The sequence below is a fragment of the Mustelus asterias genome, unplaced genomic scaffold, assembly GCF_964213995.1.
Source record: "Mustelus asterias unplaced genomic scaffold, sMusAst1.hap1.1 HAP1_SCAFFOLD_548, whole genome shotgun sequence".
NCBI classification, from domain to species: Eukaryota; Metazoa; Chordata; class Chondrichthyes; order Carcharhiniformes; family Triakidae; genus Mustelus; species Mustelus asterias.
The window spans coordinates 66,931-92,195 of NW_027590498.1; the positions used below are offsets into that span (position 1 = coordinate 66,931).

Below are 25,265 nucleotides of genomic sequence, written 5' to 3' on the forward strand. Positions count from 1 at the left end.
GCGGTTATTGGATAGGCTCATGGAGCACACCAGGATGACAGAGTGAGATAGCTTGATTTTGGTTTTGGACAAAGCTCAGCACAACATCGAGGGCCGAAGGGCCTGTACTGTACTATGTTCTATATAATCCAAGGTTGTCCTCCTCGCTATTTACCACACCACCAATGACAATTTGTTCAATTATATCACACACCCGTCCCTGCTTTCTGTACCTACATTGTCCTTCCACACAGTGAACACAGATGCAAAATACTAATTTAGTACCTCAAATACATCTTCGATTTTTTCTTTAGTTCTAACCTTCTGTGGCAACGCACTGCCTCAATCAGACATTGGGACTCAGAGTTGATGCAGTTTGATGGACAAGTTGTCTTCATTCTGAACAATGGGGAACAAGCTCCTCCCATTCACTGACAATTTGCCCCTTACAAAGATGGTGATCGCCCATCCACACATCACCATCTTTATTGGGGGCAGTCATTAAGATCTCAGGGATCTTTGACCTGCTTGATGCAAATGAGGGAACTGGTGAATTTTCTTTCTGCACTGTGAAGAAGCTGTGATGTGAGTTCCTGACTGATGGGGAATGATCACAGACAGCAGTTCTTAAAGGGAAATGGCAACCCTGAAAACACAATCAGCTCTAGATCCAGAATATTAAACTCCAGCCCAGTTACAGGGGTTGTTAACATCAGCAGAAACAAACCTCAGATGTCAGAATGAATGTGGCTCACTCCTGGATGTGATTAACAGCAGCAGCTACAGCAGAATCCACTCCCTGCACTCACTCGTGAAGTCGCTGGTGTGTCACCAGGTGGGAGGAGGTAGTGAATCCCTTCCCACACTCTGAGCAGGTGAATGGTCTCTCCCCAGTGTGAGGTCGCTGATGTGCTTTGAGGCTGGATCAATGTCTGAAGCTCTTTCCACAGTTAATGCAGCTGAACGGCCTCTCCTCAGTGTGAACTCTCTGGTGTGTCACTCGGTTGGATGAATTAATGAATCGCTTCCCACACACTGAGCAGGTGAATGGCCACTCCCCGGTATGAACTCTCCGGTGTAGTTGTAGGTTACACATCTGGACGAATCCCTTCCCACACACAGCAGGTGTACGGTCTCTCAGTGTGAACTCGCTGGTGTAATGTTCGGCAGGATGATGGAGTACATTCCTTCCAACACAGGGCAGTTGAAGGGTCTCTCCCCAGTGTGGGTGCGTCGATGAGTTTCCAGTTTGGATGGGCAAGTGAATGCTTTCCCACAGTCCCCACATATCCACAGTTTCTCTATGGTGTCAGTATCATCATGTCTCTCCATATTGAGTGATTAGTTGAAGCCTCGTCCACACACACAACACATGCACAGATTCACATTGCTGTGAATGGTGTGATCTTTTTACAGGCTGTTGACTGGAAAACTAATTTGGTTGTGTGCGCGTCTCGGTGCTTTTCCAGTCACGCTGAGTCCAGTCATCTTTTCCCACACTCCACATTCAAAGGCTGATGGTGTTCAGGTGCTGCTGAATTGAGCGACTGTTAAATCTTGGTGTGAAACTTGATTCCATTTTGCTGACTGTAAATCTTCCCCTTCAAATATCCTGCAAAAGGAGTTTACAAGTCCCAGAGGATTGGAAAATCGCTGTTGTAACCCCACTGTTCAAGAAGGGAACAAGAAAAAAGATGGAAAATTATAGGCCAATTAGCCTAACCTCAGTTGTTGGCAAAATTCTAGAATCCATCGTTAAGGATGAGATTTCTAAATTCTTGGAAGTGCAGGGTCGGATTAAGACAAGTCAGCATGGATTTAGTAAGGGGAGGTCGTGCCTGACAAACCTGTTAGAGTTCTTTGAAGAGATAACAAATAGGTTAGACCAAGGAGAGCCAATGGATGTTATCTATCTTGACTTCCAAAAGGCCTTTGACAAGGTGCCTCACGGGAGACTGCTGAGTAAAATAAGGGCCCATGGTATTCGAGGCAAGGTACTAACATGGATTGACGATTGGCTGTCAGACAGAAGGCAGAGAGTTGGGATAAAAGGTTCTTTCTCAGAATGGCAACCGGTGACAAGTGGTGTCCCGCAGGGTTCAGTGTTGGGGCCACAGCTGTTCTCTTTATATATTAACGATCTAGATGACGGGACTGGGAGCATTCTGGCCAAGTTTGCCGATGATACAAAGATAGGTGGAGGGGCAGGTAGTATTGAGGAGGTGGGGAGGCTGCAGAAAGATTTAGACAGTTTAGGAGAGTGGTCCAAGAAGTGGCTGATGAAATTCAACGTGGGCAAGTGCGAGGTCGTACACTTTGGAAAAAAGAATAGAGGCATGGACTATTTTCTAAACGGTGACAAAATTCATAATGCTAAAGTGCAAAGGGACTTGGGAGTCCTAGTCCAGGATTCTCTAAAGGTAAACTTGCAGGTTGAGTCCGTAATTAAGAAAGCAAATGTAATGTTGTCATTTATCTCAAGAGGCTTGGAATACAAAAGCAGGGATGTACTTCTGAGGCTTTATAAAGCACTGGTTAGGCCCCATTTGGAGTACTGTGAGCAATTTTGGGCCCCACACCTCAGGAAGGACATACTGGCACTGGAGCGGGTCCAGCGGAGATTCACACGGATGATCCCAGGAATGGTAGGCCTGACATACGATGAACGTCTGAGGATCGTGGGATTATATTCATTGGAGTTTAGGAGGTTGAGGGGAGATCTGATAGAAACTTACAAGATAATGAACGGCTTAGATAGGATGGACGTAGGGAAGTTGTTTCCATTAACAGGGGAGACTAGGACGCGGGGGCACAGCCTTAGAATAAAAGGGAGTCACTTTAGAACAGAGATGAGGAGAAATTTCTTCAGCCAGAGAGTGGTGGGTCTGTGGAATTCATTGCCACAGAGGGCTGTGGAGGCCGAGACGTTGAGCGTCTTCAAGACAGAAATTGATAAATTCTTGATTTCTCGAGGAATTAAGGGCTATGGGGAGAGAGCGGGTAAATGGAGTTGAAATCAACCATGATTGAATGGTGGAGTGGACTCGATGGGCCGAATGGCCTTACTTCCGCTCCTATGTCTTATGGTCTTACTGTCAGTCCAGGATTGAAATTCTGATCAGACAAGTCTAATTTCAAAAAGGAACAACTTTTCTGTTCCTGTTGCCCAAAACAGTAAATCTATGTCCCACTCACTCTCCCTCCTCCGAGTTGAGGGCAGCACGGTGGCAGTGGTTAGCACTGCTGCCTCACAGCACCACAGACCCAAGTTTGATTCCCAGCTTGGGTCACTGTCTGTTTGCACAGTCTCCCCGTGTCTGCATGGGTTTTCTCCAAGTGCTCTGGTTTCCTCCCACTGTCCAAACAGGTGCAGGTTAGGTGGATTGGCTATGCTAAATTACCCTTGGTGTCAGGGGGACTAGCTAGGGTAAATGCATGGGGTAATGGGGATAGGGCGTGGACGGGATTGTGGTCAGTGCAGACTCGATGGGCTGAATGGCCCCCTTCTGCACTGTCAGATTCTATGAGATCTAAATGAAATGTTGCATATTTTTCATGCATCCCAACTACTAATTTTTCCAAATCACTCCAAGGCCTGTTCTTCCCCATCTCTGGAATCGCCTCTAGCATTGCTCCAATTCTGGCTTCCTGCACATTCCCTATTTTAATCACTCCACCATTAGTGACTAGACCTTCAGTGCACAGGGATGACTTCTCAAAGAATTCCTACAGTGCAGAAGGAAAGCATTTGGCCCATCAAGTCTGCACCAACTCTGAATATTTTACCCCTGATCTACACTTGTAACCCACATTTTTAACCCCACTAATCCACCTTACCTGTACATCTTTGTACACGAAGGGGCAAAATAGCATGGCCAATCCCCCCAAGCATCACATCTTTGGACAGTGGGAGGCAACTGGAGCATCCAGAGGAAACCCACAGTCACAGGGATAACGTGCAAACTCCACACAGACAGTGACCCAGGGCTGGAATCGAACCTGGGACCCTGGAGCTGTGAGGCAGCAGTGTTAACCACCCTGATATTAATGGTGTTTTATCAATAGAAGTTGTTGTTGGCTGTAACCCTAAATTCCAGTTTTACACACAGTTTGTTATTAAATCAATCTGATTTTTTTTGTCCCCTGTGGGTTATTCATTTGGTTTCACCCCCAAGAAATACAGTGGCTGTGCATGCGTTGTTCCAAATTACCCTCAATAAAGATGGCGGATGCGCATGCGCTTTGCAGTACGTGGATTCCTATAAAGATGGCGGATATTAACAAGGTCCTGAAGCCTTCGGAAGGCCCAAGGAATTTGCTTTGCTAATTGAGGCCAACACCGGGTGTTTATAAAGCCTCACCACCCACCCACCAACTCCATTTATGTTTCCAGTTTTATTTCGGGCTCTGCATCCGCACTCAGTCTTTGTAAACACATTCCTCTTAGAGTGAAGGGCAAGGCTGGCAGAAGTCAGGAACCCTGGATGACTCGGGTTATTGAGGCCCTGGTCAAGAAGAAGAAAGAGGCACATGACATGCATAGGGAGCTGGGATCAAGTGAATCCCTTGGCGTATAGGGGATGTAGGAGTAGAGTTAAGCGATAAATCAGGAGGGCAAAAAGGGGACACAAGATTGTTTTGGCAGATAAGGCAAAGGAGAATCCAAAGAGCTTCTACAAATACATAAAGGGCAAAAGAGTAACAAGGGAGAGAGTAGGGCCTCTTCAGGATCAACAAGGTCACCTATGTGAGGATCCACAAGAGATGGGTGAGATCCTATATGAATATTTCTCATCAGTATTTACTGTTGAGAAAAGCATGGAACTTGGGGAAATAGTGATGTCTTGAGGAGTGTACATATTACAGAGAAGGAGGTGTTCGAAGTCTTAAAGTGCATCAAGGTAGATAAATCCCCAGGACCTGAAGAAGAGTATCCCAGAACATTGTGCAAGGCTAGGGAGGAAATTGCAGTTCCCCTTGCTGAGATATTTGAATCATCGATAGTCACGGGTGAGGTGCCTGAAGATTGGAGTGTGGCAAATGTTGTGCCTTTGTTTAAAAAGGGCTGCAGGGAAAAGCCTGGGAACTACAGGCCAGTGAGCCTCACATCTGTGGTGGGTAAATTGTTGGAAGGTATTTTGATCCACAGGCATTTAGAGACGCAAGGACTGATTAGGGACAGTTCCGCATAGCTTTGAGTGGAAAATCATGTCTCACAAACTTGACTGAGTTTTTTTGAAGGGGTAACCAAGAAGGTAGATGAGGGGAGTGCAGTTGATGTTATCGACAAAGACTTTAAGCAAGGCCTTTGACAAGGTACCACATGGTAGGTTGTTACACAAGGTTAAATCTCACGGGATCCAGGGTGAGGTGTCTAAATGGATACAAAATTGGCTTCTTGACAGAATAAGAAGTCTCACAACACCAGGTTAAAGTCCAACAGGTTTATTTGGTAGCCAATACCATAAGCTTTCGGAGCACTGCTCCTTCGTGGAGCAGTGCTCCGAAAGCTTATGGTATTTGCTACCAAATAAACCTGTTGGACTTTAACCTGGTGTTGTGAGACTTCTTATTGTGTTCACCCCAGTCCAACGCCAGCATCTCCACATCATGACTTCTTGACAGAAGCCAGAGGATGGGTTGTAGTGAATTGTTTTTCAAACGGGAGGACTGTGACCAGCGGTGTGCCTCAGGGATCAGTGCTGGGTCCACTGTTATTTGTCATTTATATTCATGATTTGGATGAGAATATGGGCGGCGTGGTTAGTAAGTTTGCAGATGACACTAAGATTAGTGGCATAATGGACAGTGAAGAGAGTTATCTTGATCAATTGGACCAGTGGGCTGACGAATGGCAGATGGAGTTTAATTTGGATAAATGCGAGGTGATGCATCTTGGTAGATCGAACCAGGGCAGGACTTACTCAGTTCAGGAGAGTTATAGAACAAAGATCATGGGGTACAGGTTCATAGCTCCTCGAAAGTGGAGTCACAGATGGACAGAGTGGTGAAGAAGGCATTTGGCATGCTTGGTTTCATCGGTCAGAACATTGAATGCAGAAGTTGGCACAATTTGTTGAAGTTGTACAAGACATTGGTAAGACCACATTTGGAATACTGTGTACAGTTCTGGTCACCCTATTATAGGAAGGATAATATTAAACTAGAAAGTGTGCAGAGAAGTTTTACGAGGATGCTACCAGGACTTGGTGTGAATGACAAGGAGGCACTGGATAGAGGGAGGGGAGGGTAGGGAAGGCAGGCCCCAGCTCCCCCACTCTCAGGGCACTGAGCTGCGCCTGCCTCCCCACAGGCAGCACTAACTCCAGGCCCAAGTGGGCAGGAGGTGGTGAAGCGGATCCTTACCTGGGAGGCACTGACACATTTCCCCCAGGGCTGTGCAGGGCAGGATATCTCAGTGCAGGGGGCCCCACTCTCTCTGAGCCACAGCCCAAGGCACTGACCAGTCCTTCCACACCAACCTAACCTGCTGGCACCAGAGGACCTGCAATTTTCTCCCGAGCCTCCCACTCCATCAAGTCCTGGGGATTTATCTACCTTGATGTACTTTAAGACTTCCAGCACCTCCTTCTCTGCAGCACTATTTTAACCTCAATGAATATAAAATAACATTGTTAGCTATTGAGATAAATTAATTTTTAAAAAAAACACAAATTGCAAATTGATGATCTGCTATGTTAAATTCTCCTGTGGGACTAGAGATTTAGAAACTTTTACTTTATCTCCTCTCTCTCTCCCCTTGACTCTGGCTGGATTCAATCACAGTCACTGGTTCCTCTCGTTCTGTCTCTTCCTGATTCTGAATATTCATTGTTTTACAGAATGATACAGCACAGATGGGAACCATTCAGCTCAGCATGCCTGGAAGATCTATCCAATAAATTCAATAGCCCTGTTGGCAAAGTCAGAACAATAAGGCCACACTTGGAATACTGTGTGCAGTTCTGGTCACCCTATTATAGAAAGGGTATTATTAAACTAGAAAGAGTGCAGAAGAGATTGACTGGGATGCTACCGGACTTGATGGTTTGCGTTATAAGGAGAGGCTGGGACTTTTTTCCTCTGGAGTGCAGGAGGCTGAGGGGTGACCTTATAGAGGTCTATAAAATAATGAGGGGCACAGATCAGCGAGATAGTCAATATCTTTTCCCAAAGGTAGGGGAGTCTAAAACTAGAGGGCAGAGGTTTAAGGTGAGAGGGGAGAGATACAGAAGTGTCCAGAGGGGCAGTTTGTTCACACAGAGGGTGGAGAGTGTCTGGAACAAGCTGCCAGAGGCAGTAGTCGAGGCGGGTACAATTTTGTCTTTTAAAAAGCATTGAGACAGTGACATGGGTACAATGGGTATAGAGGGATATGGGCCAAACACGGGCAAATGGGACTAGCTTAGGGGTTTTAAAAAGTGCAGCATGGACAAGTTGGGCCGAAGGGCCTGTTTCCAGGCTGTAAACCTCTGACTCTATAAAAATCCCCATTTAAAACCCGCTCGCTCGAGCTCCTTACCGTCTGCCGCAGGCACTGCGCATGCTCCAGCTCCCAAACCAGGGTGGGGCCGTTAACCTGGGCCTGTTCCCGGGAGGGAGGGAGGGAGAAGCCCCGCAGCTGCAAACCAGGGAGCTGACAATGATTCTGAAGGGTTTGCGGATCCTCCCCAATCTCCAACCGCCGGCTCCGCTGCTGCGATGTTGACTCCGCCCCAACCAGGTTTTATCTGAGTGTTGGTCCTCCAGCCCCGCCCCTCATTCACTCTGATTGGTTGGAGGACCAGCCGCTCCCGAACGGTCCTCCAGCCCCGCCCCCTCTTCCTATTGGTCCGGAGCTGCCGTCAATCATTCCCCGGGCATTGTGATGTGGAGCATGCGCACTGTCATTGCTGTCCTTGGCGCTTGTTTGTCCCGGAGAAGCGGAGTCAGCGTTAGGCGGTGGCTGGGAGGATTTGGAAACACTTTGTGGATCCGCAAACCCTTCAGAATCATTGTCAGCTCCCTGGTTTGCAGCTGCGGGGCTTCTCCCTCCCGGAACAGGCCCAGGTTAACGGCCCCATCCTGGCTCAGCCACTGGAGGATGGTTCACATCAGAGGATGGGGGAGGGGGACAATAAATAAGAGGTTACACTTTGGCCTCAATTCAATGAGGACTCTGATCTCTGGGAAGGAAGGAAACCCTGGGAGGTGGGCGGGGAGGATTCACAAACACCCGCTGGAGGCCCCAACACCCCCAATAAGACCCATTGGTTTTATTGTCAGTCTGCAGACAGGAGCTGGAGAACTGAACCCAGACAGAGGAGAGGGAGGGAGAAAACTGGGAGTGGAGGAAAGACATGGTGAGATGGGTTTGGATTTCAGCCCAGGGAGGAGGGAAGAGTGTGTGGGACGGGGATTTACAGATTTGGGGGAACAAGAGAGGAAAAATTGTTCCAGAGAAACTAGAATTGTGTGTTTCGATTTTTTTTCCAATACTGACAGTGGTTTTGTAAACTTCTTTTGCAGAATATTTGAAGTGGAAGTTTTACAGACAGGAAACTCAAATCAAAATTCTTACTAATATTTCACAGTTGGTCAATTTATCAGCACACGAACACTGTCAACCTTAGAATGTGGATGGAGAAATGTTTCTCTGTTCTGTCTGTGGGAAAAGATTTCAAACATCAGTGTGACTGGAAAAGCACCGAGACACATGCACACACCGGAGTGAGAGCGTTCCATTGAACTGACTGTGGAAAGAGATTTAACCAGTTACACAGCTTGAAAAAATATCACACCACTCAAAGTGAGGTGAAACTGCAGATGAATCTTGAACTGATTGTCCAACCCGGAGAGATACAAGGATACTGGCACCATGGAGAAAATATGGAAATGTGGGGACTGTGGGAAGGGATTCCGTTGCCCGTCTGACCTGGAAACTCATCAACGGGTTCACACTGGGGAGAGACCATTCACCTGTTCCACGTGTGGGCAGGGATTTAGCAAGTCATCCACACTGCAGTCACACCTGCGTGTTCACACTGGAGAGAGGCCATTCATCTGCTCTGTGTGTGGGAAAGGATTCACTCAGTCAACCAACTTGCTGACACACCATCGAGTTCACACCAGGGAGAGACCATTTACTTGCTCTGAGTGTGGGAAGGGATTCACTCAGTCATCCAACCTGCTAATACACCAGCGAGTTCACACTGGAGAGAAGTCATTCACCTGCTTTGAGTGTGGGAAGAGATTCACACAGTCATCCAACCAGCGAATTCACACTGGAGAGAGACCGTTCACCTGCTCTGCATGCGGGAAGGGATTCAGCAGATTATCTATCCTGCAGGAGCACCAGCGCGTTCACACCAGGGAGAGGCCATTCACCTGCTCTGTTTGTGGGCAGAGATTTACTTGTTCCTCCCTCCTGCTGAGACACAGGCGAGTTCCCAAGTGATTGCATGAGTTGGATTCTGTTGTTATTGCTGCTGCTAACCGTATCCAGGACTGAAACATGTTTATTCATACAGGATGTTGATGGGAGGTGTGTCTGTCCCATTGTTTGGAGTGAATTGAAATTATGAGTTGAACCATCGAATCCCTACGGTGCAGAAGGAGGCCTTTCGGCCCATCAAATCTGCACTGACTCTTTGGTAAAGGAATCTGTTATTGTTCGTGTTGTTTCCAAGTTACCCATTAGTCATGTAGATTTTATCCTGGGAAATGACATAGTTCACAGTATAGTGTTTAGAAACATAGAAAATAGAAACAGGAGTAGGCCATTCGGCCCTTCAAGCCTGCTCCACTATTCATTTTGATCATAGCTGATCATCAATTTCAATATCCTGATCCCGCCTTCCCCCCCATATCCCTTGCTCCCTTTAGCCCCAAGAGCTATATCTAATTTCTTCTTGAAATCACGCAATGTTTTGGCCTCAACCACTTTCTATGGTAATGAATTCCACAGATTCACCACCCTCTGGGTGAAGATGTTTCTCTTCACCTTAGTCCAGTTCTGGACTCCCCCACCATCGGGAACATTCTTTCTGAGTCTACCCTGTCTAATCCTGTTAGAATTTTATACGTTTCTATGAGATCCGCTCTCACTTTTCTAAACCCCAATGAATATCATCCTAACCGACTTAATCTCTCCTCATATGACAGACCTGCCATCCCAGGAATCAGCCTGATAAACCACAACCAGGAACAGTGTACCATTGTTCAGAAGTTATCCATGAGTAAAAACTCCTCAACCATTTGTATTCCAGTTAAAGAATTGATTCAAATAAAAATGCTGATGTATCCACCCCAGTAATAGACAAAGGACTTAAGGCCTCATAGTGACTTTGAAGGGTTGTTAACACTAAACATTGAATTAAATGTGCTTGTCAGTGCTGAGATAATATAGGATATAACAGCAGGAGTTCAATCAAATCAACTGTTCACAGTTGATCATTTAAAACCTCAAAATGAAGTGGTTTGTAAATTGTGCAGAAGATTCAATGTATTCATAAAATAAAGATCCAAAATGAGGAAGTTGTTGATATCCCTCTAAAAGAGTTAATAAAATTCATTCTGAATGGCATGAGGAAAAACTGAAGGATTACAGAATGTTGGAATTGTGGGAAGGGATTCAAAGCCCCATCTCAACTGGAAATTCACCGACACATCCACACTGGGAAAAGACCTTTTACCTGCTTTGAGTGTGGGAAGAGATTCACTCAGTCATCACACCTGCAGACACACAAGCGAGTTCATAGTGGGGTGAGGCCATTCACCTGCGCTGAGTGTGAGGAGGGGTTCAAGGATTCATCTACCCTGTGGACACACCAGTGAGTTCACACCAGGGAGAGACCATTCACCTGCGCTGAATGTGAGAAAGGATTCATTCAGTTATCCAAGATTTCCACGGTTTCTCCATGGTGTTGCTGTCCTTGTGAATCTACAAGATTGATGATCAACTGAAGCCTCGTCCACACACACACAACACGTGTCCGGTTTCTCCTCACTGCGAATGGTGTGATGTTTTTTCAGGCTGTGTAACTGGTTAAAGCTCTTTCCGCAGTCAGGTCACTGGAACACTCTCAATCGGATATGTGTGTCTCGGTGCTTTTCCAGTCACACTGCTGTTTAGAACCTTCTGAAGCAGACAGAACACCATTTCTTCATACACACTTTCTTCATACACACTCATATAATGATTCAATCAACCTCCTCCATCTGTACATACTTCAGTTCAATTCTAGATTGAAAGACCGATGATATTCAGGTCCCTTTGAATAGAGTAAATGTGTCAGGTCTTGACGTGACATTAGGTTTTGAGATTTTTGTCTGCAAATCTTCTCCTTCTCAAAACCTGTAAAAGGAATTTACAAAAGTCATCCCTGTCAATACAGGAGTGAAATTCAGAATTCACAATTCCACTTTCAGTTAAATATTGTTTCCTCTGCACAACATCGTGGGCCGAAGGGCCTGTTCTGTGCTGTACTGTACTGTTCTTTGTTCTCTCTTGTTTACCAAAAGCTGCAAATCTCAATCACATACATTCCCCCGACTCTCACTCTGCCGTACCTGATATATACCCTCCCAATTCTCCTGAAGATGCTGATTCATGCTGACTGACAGACCCATGCTCACTGCTTCCTGATCTGGAGACCTGAAAACCTTGTTGCAGACTGCCAGACTAAATACAAACACAGAGGTACAGATTCTGGAGGAAAACATATGTTTAATAAACACTGCTGCATTACTTGATCAGAGATTGTCAGAGAGGACTTGATCAGAGAGGTCGGGAATGTAGTCCAATCCATCACGCAACCCAGTCTCCCATCCATTAACTCTGTCTACACTTCCCGCCACCTCAGCAAAGCAGTCAGCATAATTAAGGACCTCACTCATCCCGGACATTCTCTCTTCCACCTTCTTCCATCAGGAACAAGATACAAAAGTCTGAGGTCACGTACCAAATGATTCAAGAACAGCTTCTTCCCTGCTGTCATCAGACTTTTGAATGGACCAACCTTGCATTAAGTTGATCTTTCTCTAAACCCTAGCTATGACTGTAACACTACACTCTGCACTCTCTCCTTTCCTTCTCTATGAACGGTATGCTTTGTATAGCGCGCAAGAAGCAATACTTCTCACTGTATACTCAGACATGTGACAATAATAAATCAAATCAAATCAAAAAAGATTCATGACCATGTCAGTAAGAACTTCATTGAGGTGCTGAGTGTTCACAAACACAAACTCGCTGCTTATGAGAATGGTGGAATTAAAGATGATCCAAGATTTCAAACTGAACTGGCTGGACAATTGGAGGAAATAATCTTGTGAGATACAGGGTACAGAGGGAGAATGGGACTGACTGGATTGCTCTACAGAGAGTCAGCACAGACTCGAATGGACATATTCTGTGCTGTAATGGATCAATGACTGGAAAGGTATGTCACCACAGTGCTATATTACAAACTTGAAATAACAATAAATGAAATTTATCACAGAACCATAAATAATATATCTAATATGCATCCAATAGCAAAACTAGACATAACTCGGTCCTATATAAAATTACTGTCCCACAAAGAATCATGAATTTACACCAAATTACACCAAAAATACCCATACCTGCCATACCTTACTATATTGTCCACTTAAATGTCAACCATCTCCTGGGGAAACCAGCCTTTAATTGTGAACATTGGGAAACAGGTCACCGTTTTAGCCAGACAAATAAATGTGTCAACCTGAGGGAGTTAAAGAATGTCAATATCTTTAAGAGAGAGAGAGAGACCTGGGGCAACCTTGCCAGAGTCTGCAGCCTCCCTGGATTCCCTTCAGTTGCTGCAAGTCCCCAATTTCCCCCAGAATGAGAAAGGAATGGAAAGAGGGAGAAAAGAAAGTGTTTTACTCACAGATGTTGGCCTCTTTTAAGGTCAAACCGAATAAACAAACTCAAGTTAAATCAGGACAAAGTAAAAGGGGCAGCTCCCCAAAAGGAGGGGGAACAGCCCGAACAAAAATCAAACTACAAAAGAAACTTAAAAACATCAAATCATAATGTGATTATTAGGGTTGATAACGCATCCCAACCCCTGCGGTGCCCAACGGGCGCGGAAGGCGTCAACTGCGCCCGTGGACAGCACATGCTCCCTCTCCAGGGACACCTGGCCGCGAACATAGCTGCGATTGTGGCGACAGATGGAAGTTTCAGTCTGTCTGAAACTCAATCTTCATTGTCACAAAGCGCGCGCTCTGGTTGGCTGGATGACCAGCGGTCTGTCGGTCCTCCAAGCCCTTCCATTGGTCAACACCTCAGCAGGGTTCAGAAACATTTCTGCATGTGCGCAGATTGATCCCTTGGACATGCGCAGATTTGAGCCGCCCGGTCGATAGAGCGACTTCCCCAACGCGGGGCATTGTGGGCGATGCAGCCGCCATTACTGTACCAGACCACAGTCTCCAAACTCCTGAGATTGGGATAAAAGGTGGCGGTGGCAGTGACTGCACCCTGACACAAGGCACAAGTGGGTAGTCACGAGCTTATATATTGACGCCCACTTAGCAAAACAGTTCACCTTCAGGCAGATAGATTGACATTTTTGGGTAACAAACTAGGGAGGGCAAGAGGTAGGCTGAAATTTAAACTGAGAATTAGCACATAAGGTGGAGAAGAATTGATTTGATTTATTATTGTCACGTATTAGGATAGTGAAAAGTATTGTTTCTTGCGCGCTATACTGACAAAAAACACCATTCAGAGTACATAGGGGAGAAGGAAAGGAGAGGGTGCAGAATGTAATGTTACAGCCATTGCTGGGGTTTTGAGAAAGATCAATTTAATGTCTGGTAGGTCCATTCAAAAATCTGATGGCAGCAGGGAAGGGAATTGAAAAAAAAAGCAGGAGGAATAGAAAAGGATGAATTAGTGGAAGGATCAACAGAGAGGAAGGTGTGTGTGAGGGGACAGAGATTTATAGTTTGAGTGAGAGAAACATGCCTAATGATAACCAGAATTGTCAGTTCTGAATTTTTATCCTGTACTGACAGTGATGACTTGATAACTTCAACCCTGTTGCATCCATTCATAATCTCTATCAGGTCAGCACTCAGCCTTGGCTTTTCCAGAGAATAGGGCAGCATGGTGGCACAGTGGCTAGCATGACTGCCTCACAGCACCAGGAACCCAGGCCTTGGGTGACTGTCTGTGGGATATGCACGTTTGTCTCTTGTCTGTGTGGGTTTCCTCCAGGTCTCCAATTTTTTTCCACAGTCCAAAGATGTGTAGGTTAGTTGAATTGGCCATAGTGAATTGCCCCTTAGTGTCCAAAGATGTGTAGATTAGGGGATTAGCAGGGTGAATACATGGGGTTACGGGGATAGGGCATGAGGTAGATGCATCATCGGAGAGTCGGTGCAGACTCAATGGGACTCCTTCTGCACTGTTGGTATCGATGATTCTATGAAAACATCCCCAACCTGTTTAATCTCTCCATTAACTTGAAAACACTCTCAGTTCTGGTATAATTCTTGTGAACTTTCTTGCATCATCTCGAGATTCTCTGTCAAGTTTAAAGGGCAGAGAATTAAAACTTAGATTCAGTTTAACTTGGTTGCATGAGCCTAATTACTCAGTTCCAGATTGACTCTAAAACGCTTCAGTTCAAAAGGGAGTTTACCATCAGGCAAGACAGGACTCTGAACTGGCAAATAATAACATTGTTTATTTAAAAGAAAAAGATTTACCTGTGAAATACACGAGGAAGTTTCACCACCTCAATTGGGGGATCACCCCAGGTAAAAGTGTGAATGTTCCTGAGGTTCCTGAACTAACAGCAACTTCCCAAAATCCTGCCCCAGGGGAACTCAGTATCTCCACGAATAGAGCTCAACTTGTAAACACAAGATGGTTCTTGGATCAGACCTTTAACTCTTTAAGCAGCATTCCCTCATCTCCAATACATTCATAGAATCATAGAATGCAGAAGAGGCCCTTCCGCCCATCGAGTCTGCACCAATACACGAGAAACACCTGAACTGCCACCGAATCGCATCTATCAGCACTTGGCCCATAGCCAGCGATTCATATTAAAATCTCTGCTACTTAGAGCTGCTTTCACTATGAAGTCACCAATTAATCCCGTCTTGTTGTATAATACCTGCGTTGGTGTAGCCTGCTCTCTGGTTGGCTCCAAAACATGCTCTTCCTAGAAACTATCCCCAAAACATTCTATGAACTCCTCATCTACATGACCTTTGTCCATCTGACTTTCCCAGTTTATCAGTAGATTAAAATCCCTCTTGATTATTACTGTAGCTTTACCACAAGCTCCCATTACCTTTTCCTTTGTACTCTGTCCTACCGTGTCATTACAATTAGAAAGCTTGTCCATCACCCCCACAAGTGAATTTTGCCTTTACCATTTCCCCATCTCAAACCAAACCACTCCAAACATCCTGGTTTCCTGAACTTAGGTCATCCCTCTCTATTGTGCTAATACTGCCAATAATCAACAGAGACACCCTTCCACCTTTTCCCAGACTCCTGTCCCTCCTAAATGTCATGATGTGGAGATGCCGGCGTTGGACTGGGGTAAGCACAGTAAGAAGTCTCAATGGAACAGCCATGGGGACAAAATTCGCACCTCAATATGCCAACATCTTCATGCACAGGTTCGAACAAGACTTCTTCACCGCACAGGACCTTCAACCGATGCTATACACTAGATACATCGATGACATTTTCTTCCTTTGGAGTCATGGTGAACAATCACTGAAACAACTCTATGATGACATCAACAGGTTACATCCCACCATCAGACTCACCATGGACTACTCTCCGGAATCGGTTGCATTCTTGGACACACACACATCTCCATTAAGGACGGTCACCTCAGCACCTCACTGTACCGCAAGCCCACGGATAACCTCATGATGCTCCACTTCTCCAGCTTCCACCCTAAACACGTTAAAGAAGCCATCCCCTACGGACAAGCCCTCCGAATACACAAGATCTGCTCGGATGAGAGAGAACCCAGAGAGAATAGAACTCAGAAAAAAGCAACAATAAAAAAACCCACACAGGAGGCAGGAACCGAGTTCTGCATCCAACACGCAGCCTGATTCAAACCGACTCCTAACTGCTTCTAAACTCGAACCTCTAAAACAATAAAACAGAAACAAAACTCTGTAGAGACTGCATCTGAGACAAAGAAAATAAATACTGGAGATATTCATCAGGCCAGGCAGCCTCTGAGAGTCACAAACAGAATTGAGGGCTCAGGTTGCTGACCTGCCCTCAGTCTGCAATTGAACATTTAGAGTCAGTCATTGACTAATGGCGGTCACAATTCCCACAATGCTTTGCGCCTCAGAAACCCCTCTATTCAAAAGTTGTTCACCGTAATTCACTAATCATAGAATCCTCACAGTGCAGAAAGAGGCCATTCAACCCATCAAGTCTCTACTGACTCTCTGACAGGGTATCTTTCTCAGGCACACACTCTATCTCGGTGACCCCACGCATTTACCCTGCTAATCCCCCTACTGACCTTTCTCTTCACACACTGCAACTGCAACATTATGTTTTGCACCCTACTCTTTTCCTTTCCCTCTTTGCACTTTATCAAGTTATGTTTTTTTTCTGTATAGCACGGAAGAAATAATAAATTTCACTGTATCCCAGAATGTGCGACAATAATAAATCAAATCAGACCCTCCACACCTTGGGACACTCAGGGACAGGTTTAACATGGTCAATCCAGCTAACATCCTTGGGCTGTGCGAGTAAACCAGAGCATCCAGAGGGAGATTGTGCAAACTCCATACATGAGGTGGAGATGCCGGTGTTGGACTCGGGTTGGCACAGGAAGAAGTCTCACAACACCAGGTTAAAGTCCAACAGGTTTATTTGGAACCACGAGCTTTCTGAGTGCTGAAGGAGTAGCTTTGAAAAAGGGTCATCTGGACTCGAAACGTCAGCCCTTTTCTCTCCTTACAGATGTACCAGACCTGCTGAAAATTTCCAGCTTTTTCTCTTTTGATTTCAGATTCCAGCGTCCGCAGTAATTTGCTTTGATTCCAAATAAACTTATTGGACTTCAACCTGGTGTTGTGAGACTTCTTACTGTGCAAACTCCACACAGTCAACTATTCAGGGCTGGAATCGAACCCTGGCGCTATGAGGCAGCAGTGCTAATCACTGTGTCACAGTGAAGGTAGTCTGCTGCCACTTTCAGGCGATAACAATGGGCTGGATGTTGCTCAGGGTGCGGAGCACTGCAGCAAAGTACAGAGAGACAGAGACAGAGCCGTCAACTGGACTGAGAACTAGAGTCTGCAGACTGGAACTGGCAGCATGAGGAGAGGTTATTTAGTCAAACACTGACAGAAATCTACAACCCACCCCCATTACCGAGACAGAGAGACAGAAATTATAAACACTCACCAACACAGCTCCACTGAAACGTCCCAGGAAAAAGAGGGAATCTGTGGCGGTTCCTGTCCTGAAATAGCCCCAGGACTGTCACTCAAACCCCCAACCCGGCCCAGTTCACAGCTCAGCCTCTCAGCTTGCAGCTTCCTGCACCTTGAGCCAACCCTGCCCAGGTGTGGGAGGGTCTGTGAAACCACAGAGTGGGGGGAGGGGTGACCTCCTGCTGTGTCCCAAATAGTTTCTCCTTCCCCTCCCCCTTGGCGCTCTCAATGTGGATGTGTTGAGGTACATTGCAGAGCCTCACTGAGCTGTGGCTGTACCTTATCCTGGGTCACCCCCTCCTCCTGGGTTCAGTGTGTGTGAACTCGCTGCTTCTTTCCCTGCTGAACCTTCAGTTAAACACAAACAGAAAGTGCTGGAAAACCTCAGCGGGTCTGACAGCATCTGTGATCATCCAGACTGGAAGCATTAACTCCATTCTCTCTCCACAGATGCTGTGAGCCCTGTTGAGATTTCCAGCATTTTCTGTTTCTGTTTCAGATTCCAGCACCCGCAGTATTTTTGCTTTTATCTTCATTTAAAAGCATTCTTTGATGGCCTTTAACCCCATTGCTCCTTTCCAGAGCTTCCCACCTTCTGCTATTGTCCCTGACTCCCACATTAACTCTGTCATTCCTCCCCTTTACCCCGCTCACCCTGTCTAAAGTCAGGCTCAGAGTTTTCCCGCCATCTCCCCCTCCCCCAGCCTCCACATCCCAACACCCGGAATCTCTAACCCAGCGGTTCCAGTTTGTCTGGTTTGAGTTCAGATTTGCCGCAGCACCGACAGGATTTCACTTCAAACCAGCCGGAACTGACTGCTCACAAATCCCTAAATGTTTCTCCAGCATCCCGGGCTTGTTAATGTTGTTTAAAGTCAGCGCCCAAATGCAGTTACTCTCCTCAGTTTAAAAAACTTCTCCGTTTAATCTAAGGTATTATTCGCGCCAGACACAAATCTACAACAGTGAACTTTATCCCCCCACCCTGACCCGAGCTGGAGTGTCCCGAGGAAGAGACATCTGTTCCCGGTGTGACAATTCTTACACATTCTCTGTGACATAAAACAGAAAACGCTGGAAATACTCATGAATGAAAGCAAATTGTTGCTTTTGTCAAGAGAGTCACCTGGACTCGAAACGGCAGCTCTTTTCTCTATTTACCGATGCTGCCAGACCTGCTGAGATTTTCCAGCATTTTCTCTTTTGGCTGGAAACACTCAACAAGTCAGGCAACCTCTGTGGAGAGAGAAACAGACTGACTGTGACCTGTCATCGAACTGGGAAATATATTTCCCGCAACTGAAAGAGGTATCTTACAACCTTCGGAACAAAACTGAGTTCAACAATTTTACACCACAATCTCTGCCCCCTTCGCGTTCTGTGTTTCGTTGTTGCTTTCTTCACCTTTTGTTTTATTTACTTCGTATTCAGACTGCTGCTATTCACACCTCATCCAGAACATCTTTTGTGACTTTACTTGTCCCATTACCACTCGCTTTGGTATTGAGCCGTGAATCATTTTGTCAGTTTGCAGACCTTCCATTTTGTTCTTCCCCATCTCCCTCTCTCCCTCCTTCACAGGCCTGGCTTTCTCTGTGTGGCACTGGAGAGCGAGCTAGACTTGAGATGTTTGAGACAGAGAGATTGAAATGTTTTTTTCTCTCAGAGGGTCTTTGGTTTCTCTTCCCCAGAGAGCAGTGAAGACAGAGTCATTGAATGTTTTCAAGACTGATTAAATGGATAAAAGCAAATTACTGCGGATGCTGGAATCTGAAACCAAAAGAGAAAATGCGGAAAATCTCAGCAGGTCTGGCAGCATCTGTAACGAGAGAAAAGAGCGGACGTTTCGAGTCCAGACGACCCTTTGTCAAAGCTAAAAGGCATAGAAAGTGGGAGATATTTACACTGCAGGGTGAGGGAATGAAAAATGAGTCACAGCTACAGAAACTCGGGTAAAGAGCTGCTAATGGCTGTCCATCGAGAGAATAAAGGGTGTGAATGGCCAACGGCAGGGAAACTAAAATCAACTGTGACAGATGAAGATGTGGGGGGAGGGGGAGAGGGAATGGGTGGGAGAGAGGTAAAATGGGAAAAGGGGAAAGGGAAATAAAAGGGGGAGAAAAGCTATGGAAAGGATGGATGGATTCTTGGTTGACAAGAGAGTCTAAGGGCTTTTTTGGGGGGGCGGGTGTTGGGGGTAGACAGGAAAGTGGAGTTGTGGTCACAATCAGATCAGCCAGGATCTTATCAAATGCTGGAGCAGAGGGGCCACTGCTGCTCCGGATTCATGTGGGTGTTTGACTGTATGTTTCACTCTGTTTCTGCCTCCACAGAAGCTGCCGGGCCTGTTGACTATTTGGGGCTTTGACTATTTTTATTTCAGATTTGAAGCATCTGCAGGATATTCTGTCCATGCAAACCCAACACATCTTTCATTGTTTAATGTGGAGCAGTGCGTGTGCACGGTGCTCCCTGTCAACAGGAGAGAATGTTGTGAATTCCTATCCTGGATTGACAGGGATGGATTGTGTAAATTAATTTTATCTGGGTTAGAAGGGAAGGATTTACACACACAAAGTTCAAAACCCTGTTTCTTATTTCAATATTGGATACATGTGTCGCTGGTAAGGTTGCTGCATTTCAAACAGAGCTTCAGAGTGTTTTGAAGTGTTTTCTTTAAAAGTCCCCTTCACTCCTGTGCTGCTCAGGAGAAGATTTCACATTCACATTCTCCAGGATAGAGGGGCAAGAGAACGGGCGGCACAGTGGCACAGTGTTCAGCACCACTGCCTCACAGCATCAGGGAAATCATAGAAGCCCTACAGTACAGAAAGAGGCCATTTGGCCCATCGAGTCTGCGCCAACCACAATCCCACCCCACCCCTACCCCCTTATCCCTACATATTTACCCGCTAATCCCTCTAACCTACGCATCTCAGGACACTAAGGGGCAATTTTAGCATGGCCAATCAACCTAACCCGCACATTTTTGGACTGAGGGAGGAAACCGGAACACCCGGAGGAAACCCACACAGACACGAGGAGAATGTGCAAACTCCACACACACGGGTCCCAGGTTCAATTCTGGCCTCGGGTCACTGTCTGTGTGGAGTTTGCACATTCTCCCCGTGTCTGCGTGGGTTTCCTCCAGGTGCCCTGGTTTCCTCCCACAGTCCAAAGATGTGTGGGCTAGGCTGATTGGCTATGCTAAATTGCCCTTTAGTGTCAGGGGGATTAGCAGGGTAAATATGTGGGGTTATGGGAATAGGGCCTGGGTGGGATTGTGGTCGGTACACATCGATGGGTCAAATGGCCTCCTTCTGCACTGTAGGGATTCTATGATTCAGACCAATTGCAGGTGTAGCTTTCTTCCCACCTCACTCTCACAGACTCCAGTGAAGACAGTGTGGAAAGGCTTTGGGACAAGATCAGATCTGTGATGCAGTGAACACCCACTCAGCTCATCGGGTTTGAATTGCTCAGGCCGTCACACTGGCTCAACAAGAATGACAAAGAAGTGAGCAAAATCAGAAAGTGTCTCTGGATTGAATGGAGTAGTATTCCTCCTATTGAACCATTCACACTGATGTCTCACTGGCTGCACCTGTACCAGCTCTCTACCCTGACACATAGTCATATTAAATGGATAAGTGGGCACAGCCTTTAGGTGTTGGTCTGTTAACTACAAGGGAACCATTTTCTTTAATTGATTCATGGACATGGGCAGTGCTGGCTGGCCAGCAGTTATCGCCCATCCTCAGCTGCCCTTGAGAAGGTGGTGGTGAGCTGCCTTCTTGAAACCCTGCAGTCCACGTGCTGTGGGTTCACCCACAATGCCGTTAGGGAGGGGATTCCAGGATTATGACCCGGTGACTGTGAAGGAATGGTGATACATTTCCAATTCAGGATGGTGAATGGCTTGGAGGGAACTTGCAGGTGGTGGTATTCCCATGTATCTTCTGCCCTTCCGATGAAGGGTCATCTGGACTCAAAGCATTGGGTCTATTCTCTCCCCCCAGATGCTGTCCGACCTGCTGAGATTTTCCACCATATTCTGTTTTTGTTTCACATTCCTGAATCGACAGTATTTTGCTTTTATCTTCTGTCCTTGTCCTTTTAGATGGAAGTGGTCGTGGCTTTGGAAGGTGCTGCCTAAGGAGCCTTGGTGAATTGCTGCAGTGCATCTTCCTTTAGCAATATACTATATAATCTCTCTGGCTTGTTCCACCAACCAAGATCCATACATTATACATTCAGTAGATTCACTTAATACAATTTTACTTTCTTTAATAATTTGATTGATCATTTGTACGTGAGACTTTCGGGCCTGACCATATGTTGTAAATGTATGGTTAAGATCCGATCTTCAGAGTGGCTAAATTAATGGTATTAACAACCCTGGTGTTAAAAGCTGTTGCAGCATCATTCATTATACTCCGTTACCTGTCTGACATTTTGGATATTATTCCCCTTCCTAATGTGGTTTTGGATAACATCCAGATGAAGATGCTGAGGGGGATTGAGCTTCCATCTTAACGTCCTCCTGATACAATAGCCATGGTACAGGTGCACTTTTCACTTCTTTTTCATCATTGTCCCAGGTCCGCAGCATATTCTTCACCATGTACGTAACAGTCCTGATCCTTCTCAGCTTCTTCCGTTATCTGGGACTGTGAGTTTCACCGAGTTATGAGAAAACCATTTGACTTTTTAGTAAAAACGTTTATTATTTTATTTGTGCCACAAATAGGCTCATATTAACACTGCAATGAAGTTGCTGTGAAAATCCCCTAGTTGCCACACTCCGTGCCTGTTCAGGTACACTGGGGGAGAATTTAGCATGGCCAATTCATCTAACCAGCACGTCTTTCGGACTGTGGGAGGAAACTGGAGCACCCGGAGGAAATCCACGCAGACACGCGGTGAACGTGCAAACTCCGCATAGATAGTACCCAAGCCAGGAATTGAACCCGGGTCCCTGGCGCTGTGAGGCAGCAATGCTAACCACTGTGCCCCACCATGCCACCCGTTTGCATATTCAATACAACTGACCTTATCCATTGTAGTGTATGGTCCCTTATACAGGGGTCCAAACACATCTCCCTTTGCACAATTTCTTACCCTCACTTGGTCTCCAATATGACACTCCCGTGGTTCGATGGGGCTAATAGAGACCTACTCCTGATACTCATGAGAACCAGTGGAAGTTCTTCATTCCACTTTGGCAGCACGGTAGCACAGTGGTTAGCACTGCTGCTTCACAGCTCCAGGGTCCCAGGTTCGATTCCCGGCTCGGGTCACTGTCTGTGTGGAGTTTGCACATTCTCCTCGTGTCTGCGTGGGTTTCCTCCGGGTGCTCCGGTTTCCTCCCACAGTCCAAAGATGTGCGGGTTAGGTTGATTGGCCAGGTTAAAAATTGCCCCTTAGAATTCTGAGATGCGTAGGTTAGAGGGATTAGCGGGTAAATATGTGGGGGTAGGGCCTGGTTGGGATTGTGGTCGGTGCAGACTCGATGGGCCGAATGGCCTCCTTCTGCACTGTAGGGTTTCTATGTTTCTATGTTTCTTTGTGCTGTTCCATCCAGTTATTTTCTGAGAATGAGCTTCATGTGCGGTTCATTCTTTCGACAATTCCCAGCAATTGGTGTGAGCGACTTGCCATCTCCCTCCTTTCAATTTTCCAATTAAACAAAAGCACGGAGGAACAAACTGTTCTCTGGGGCATTCCACATTGCAATGACTCCGCCAAAGTCAACTTCCCAACCCATCAGCAACCTCTTTACGTACAGAATAAATTGTTGTTCCCTTTGAAATTTGCTATTCTTGTATCTGTCATGTTAAGTGAAAAAGCTTCTGCAGCATGGCTCATTTTACAGCAATCCTCTGCACTTACAAAGCGACTATTTAAGAAGCATCGTAAAGAAGGAGAAAGAGGGAGAGAGGCTTATGGAGGGATTTCCAGAGCTTACAGGTGATGACGCTGAAAGCACTGCCACCATCGGTGGAGCAAATGAAATATGGTCACTACAAGAGGCCAGAATTGGAAATGATCTGATGTTTGAGAGTTGTGGGGCTGGAGAAGATTACAAAGATAGGGACGGGCGAGGCCATACAGTGATTGAAAATAAGGATCAAAACTTTAAAACAAGGTGCTGCTTAACCAGGGGCTGATGCAGGAGTGATGTGGTTGTTATTTTGGGGGGAGTGGGGGGAGATGACAACAGATTTAAAGGAAAGAGGGACAATACCTGAAGAAAGAAGCGAACCATTAACAATGTAAGCTCACATGGGGATGTTGTGTAGTCAGCAGTTCAGCGAGAATAGGATAGAAGGAACAGGAAGTGGGTCTTGAGGGCAGAGGTCATGAGGGGAGGTGGGAGAATCGAGAGAAAGATACAGATGCAGGACTCAGATGAGGGGTATTTTAGCTCGGTGGGCTAGTGCATGGGATGGACACGGCAGAAGCAACTGTCACTAAGATTGAGATCTTCCAATCAAAGAAGATCCATGAGTTCCTCTCACTTGGAGGTGAGGATGGAGCAGATAGAAAGACGGAGAATCCTTCAGAAGGAATTAACTTGTGTCAGATATTCAGGCAACTCACATTGTTTAACACAAAGCCAGTTTATTTGACTTTTAGCCAGGAGATTAGCACTTGTATAACTGGACTGGAGGTTAGTAACATCAGCAAAAACAGACCACAAATGAACACAGTTCAATCCTGGATGTGATTAATAATATCCAATCATTGCAATTACTTGTGACCTCGCTGGTGTTTCAACATATGGAATGAATGAGCAAATTTCTTCTTACAGACAGTGCAAGTGAATGGTTTCTCCCCAGAGTGAACCCGTTCGTGTAACCGAAGATGGGGTGACTGAGTGAATTTCTTCCCACACTGGGAGCAGGTGTACGGCCTCTCCCCAGTGTGAGTGCGCTGGTGGAGAGAGGGTTGATACGAACGCTTGAACCCAGCCTCACAGTGAGAGCACCTGAACGGTCTTTCATCAGAGTGAATGAGCTGATGGCTCATCAGTTCCCTCGAACTTTTAAAGCATTTCCCGCATTCTGCGCATTTGAAAGGTCTTTCGTCCGTATGAACCTGCTTGTGTCTCAGCAGGATAGATGAACTAGTAAATCCCTTCTCACACACTGAGCAAGTGAATGGTCTCTCCCTCGTGTGAACGCGCTGGTGTTGGTGCAGATGCGCATTGCGATTAAATCCCTTCCCACACTCGGAGCAGCTAAACAGCTTTTCCCTGGTGTGACAGAGTCTATGCATTTCCAGATCAGATGGGAAATTAAATTCCTTCCCACAGTCCCCACATTTACACAACTTCTTTCCAGTGTGACTGCGTTTGTGTTTCGACAGGCCAGATGATCGACTGTAGCCTTGTCCACACACAGCACACATAAACGGTTTCTCTCCACTGTGAATGGTGCTTTTTTCATCCATGTTCAAAGTAAAATGATAGTCGGGTTACGATAAATTGGGTAATTCTGTCAGATTCTGCTGTGGGTTTGAATGTCCCGGCTGCATATCCTTCTCTTCAAATATTCTGAGAGATTTAAAACAGAAAAAAAGAGAGAGTGAGAAAACCCACAAGATCACAAAGGCAGTTTGTAAAATTGAACGGAATGGATCTGCTGGTTTATGGAACCAACATGAGGGCAGGAAACTTGCCACAGCAATGGGATGAGAGAGAAAGAGGTGAGAGAGGCAGAGCGAAGTAGAGATTTTTTATAGATGTACAACTTGACAGGAACTGTGACAGAATCTCCCAAACCCTCAATCTCCGCAGTCTAGAATGACTAGGGGAAGCAGCCATATGT

At 46.0% G+C, this 25,265-nt stretch overlaps 1 protein-coding gene across 1 annotated transcript in view; it reads right to left on the reverse strand.

Annotated features, from left to right (window-relative positions):
- LOC144486983 (uncharacterized) overlaps positions 1 to 24,465 on the reverse strand; it is a 46,812-nt gene extending 22,347 nt beyond the window's left edge. The window contains exon 1 of the mRNA XM_078205024.1: positions 24,191 to 24,465. Within this exon, the coding sequence (XP_078061150.1) occupies positions 24,191 to 24,465 (275 nt within the window). The remainder of the gene's footprint in view (positions 1 to 24,190) is intronic.
- Positions 24,466 to 25,265: the final 800 nt, after the last annotated feature.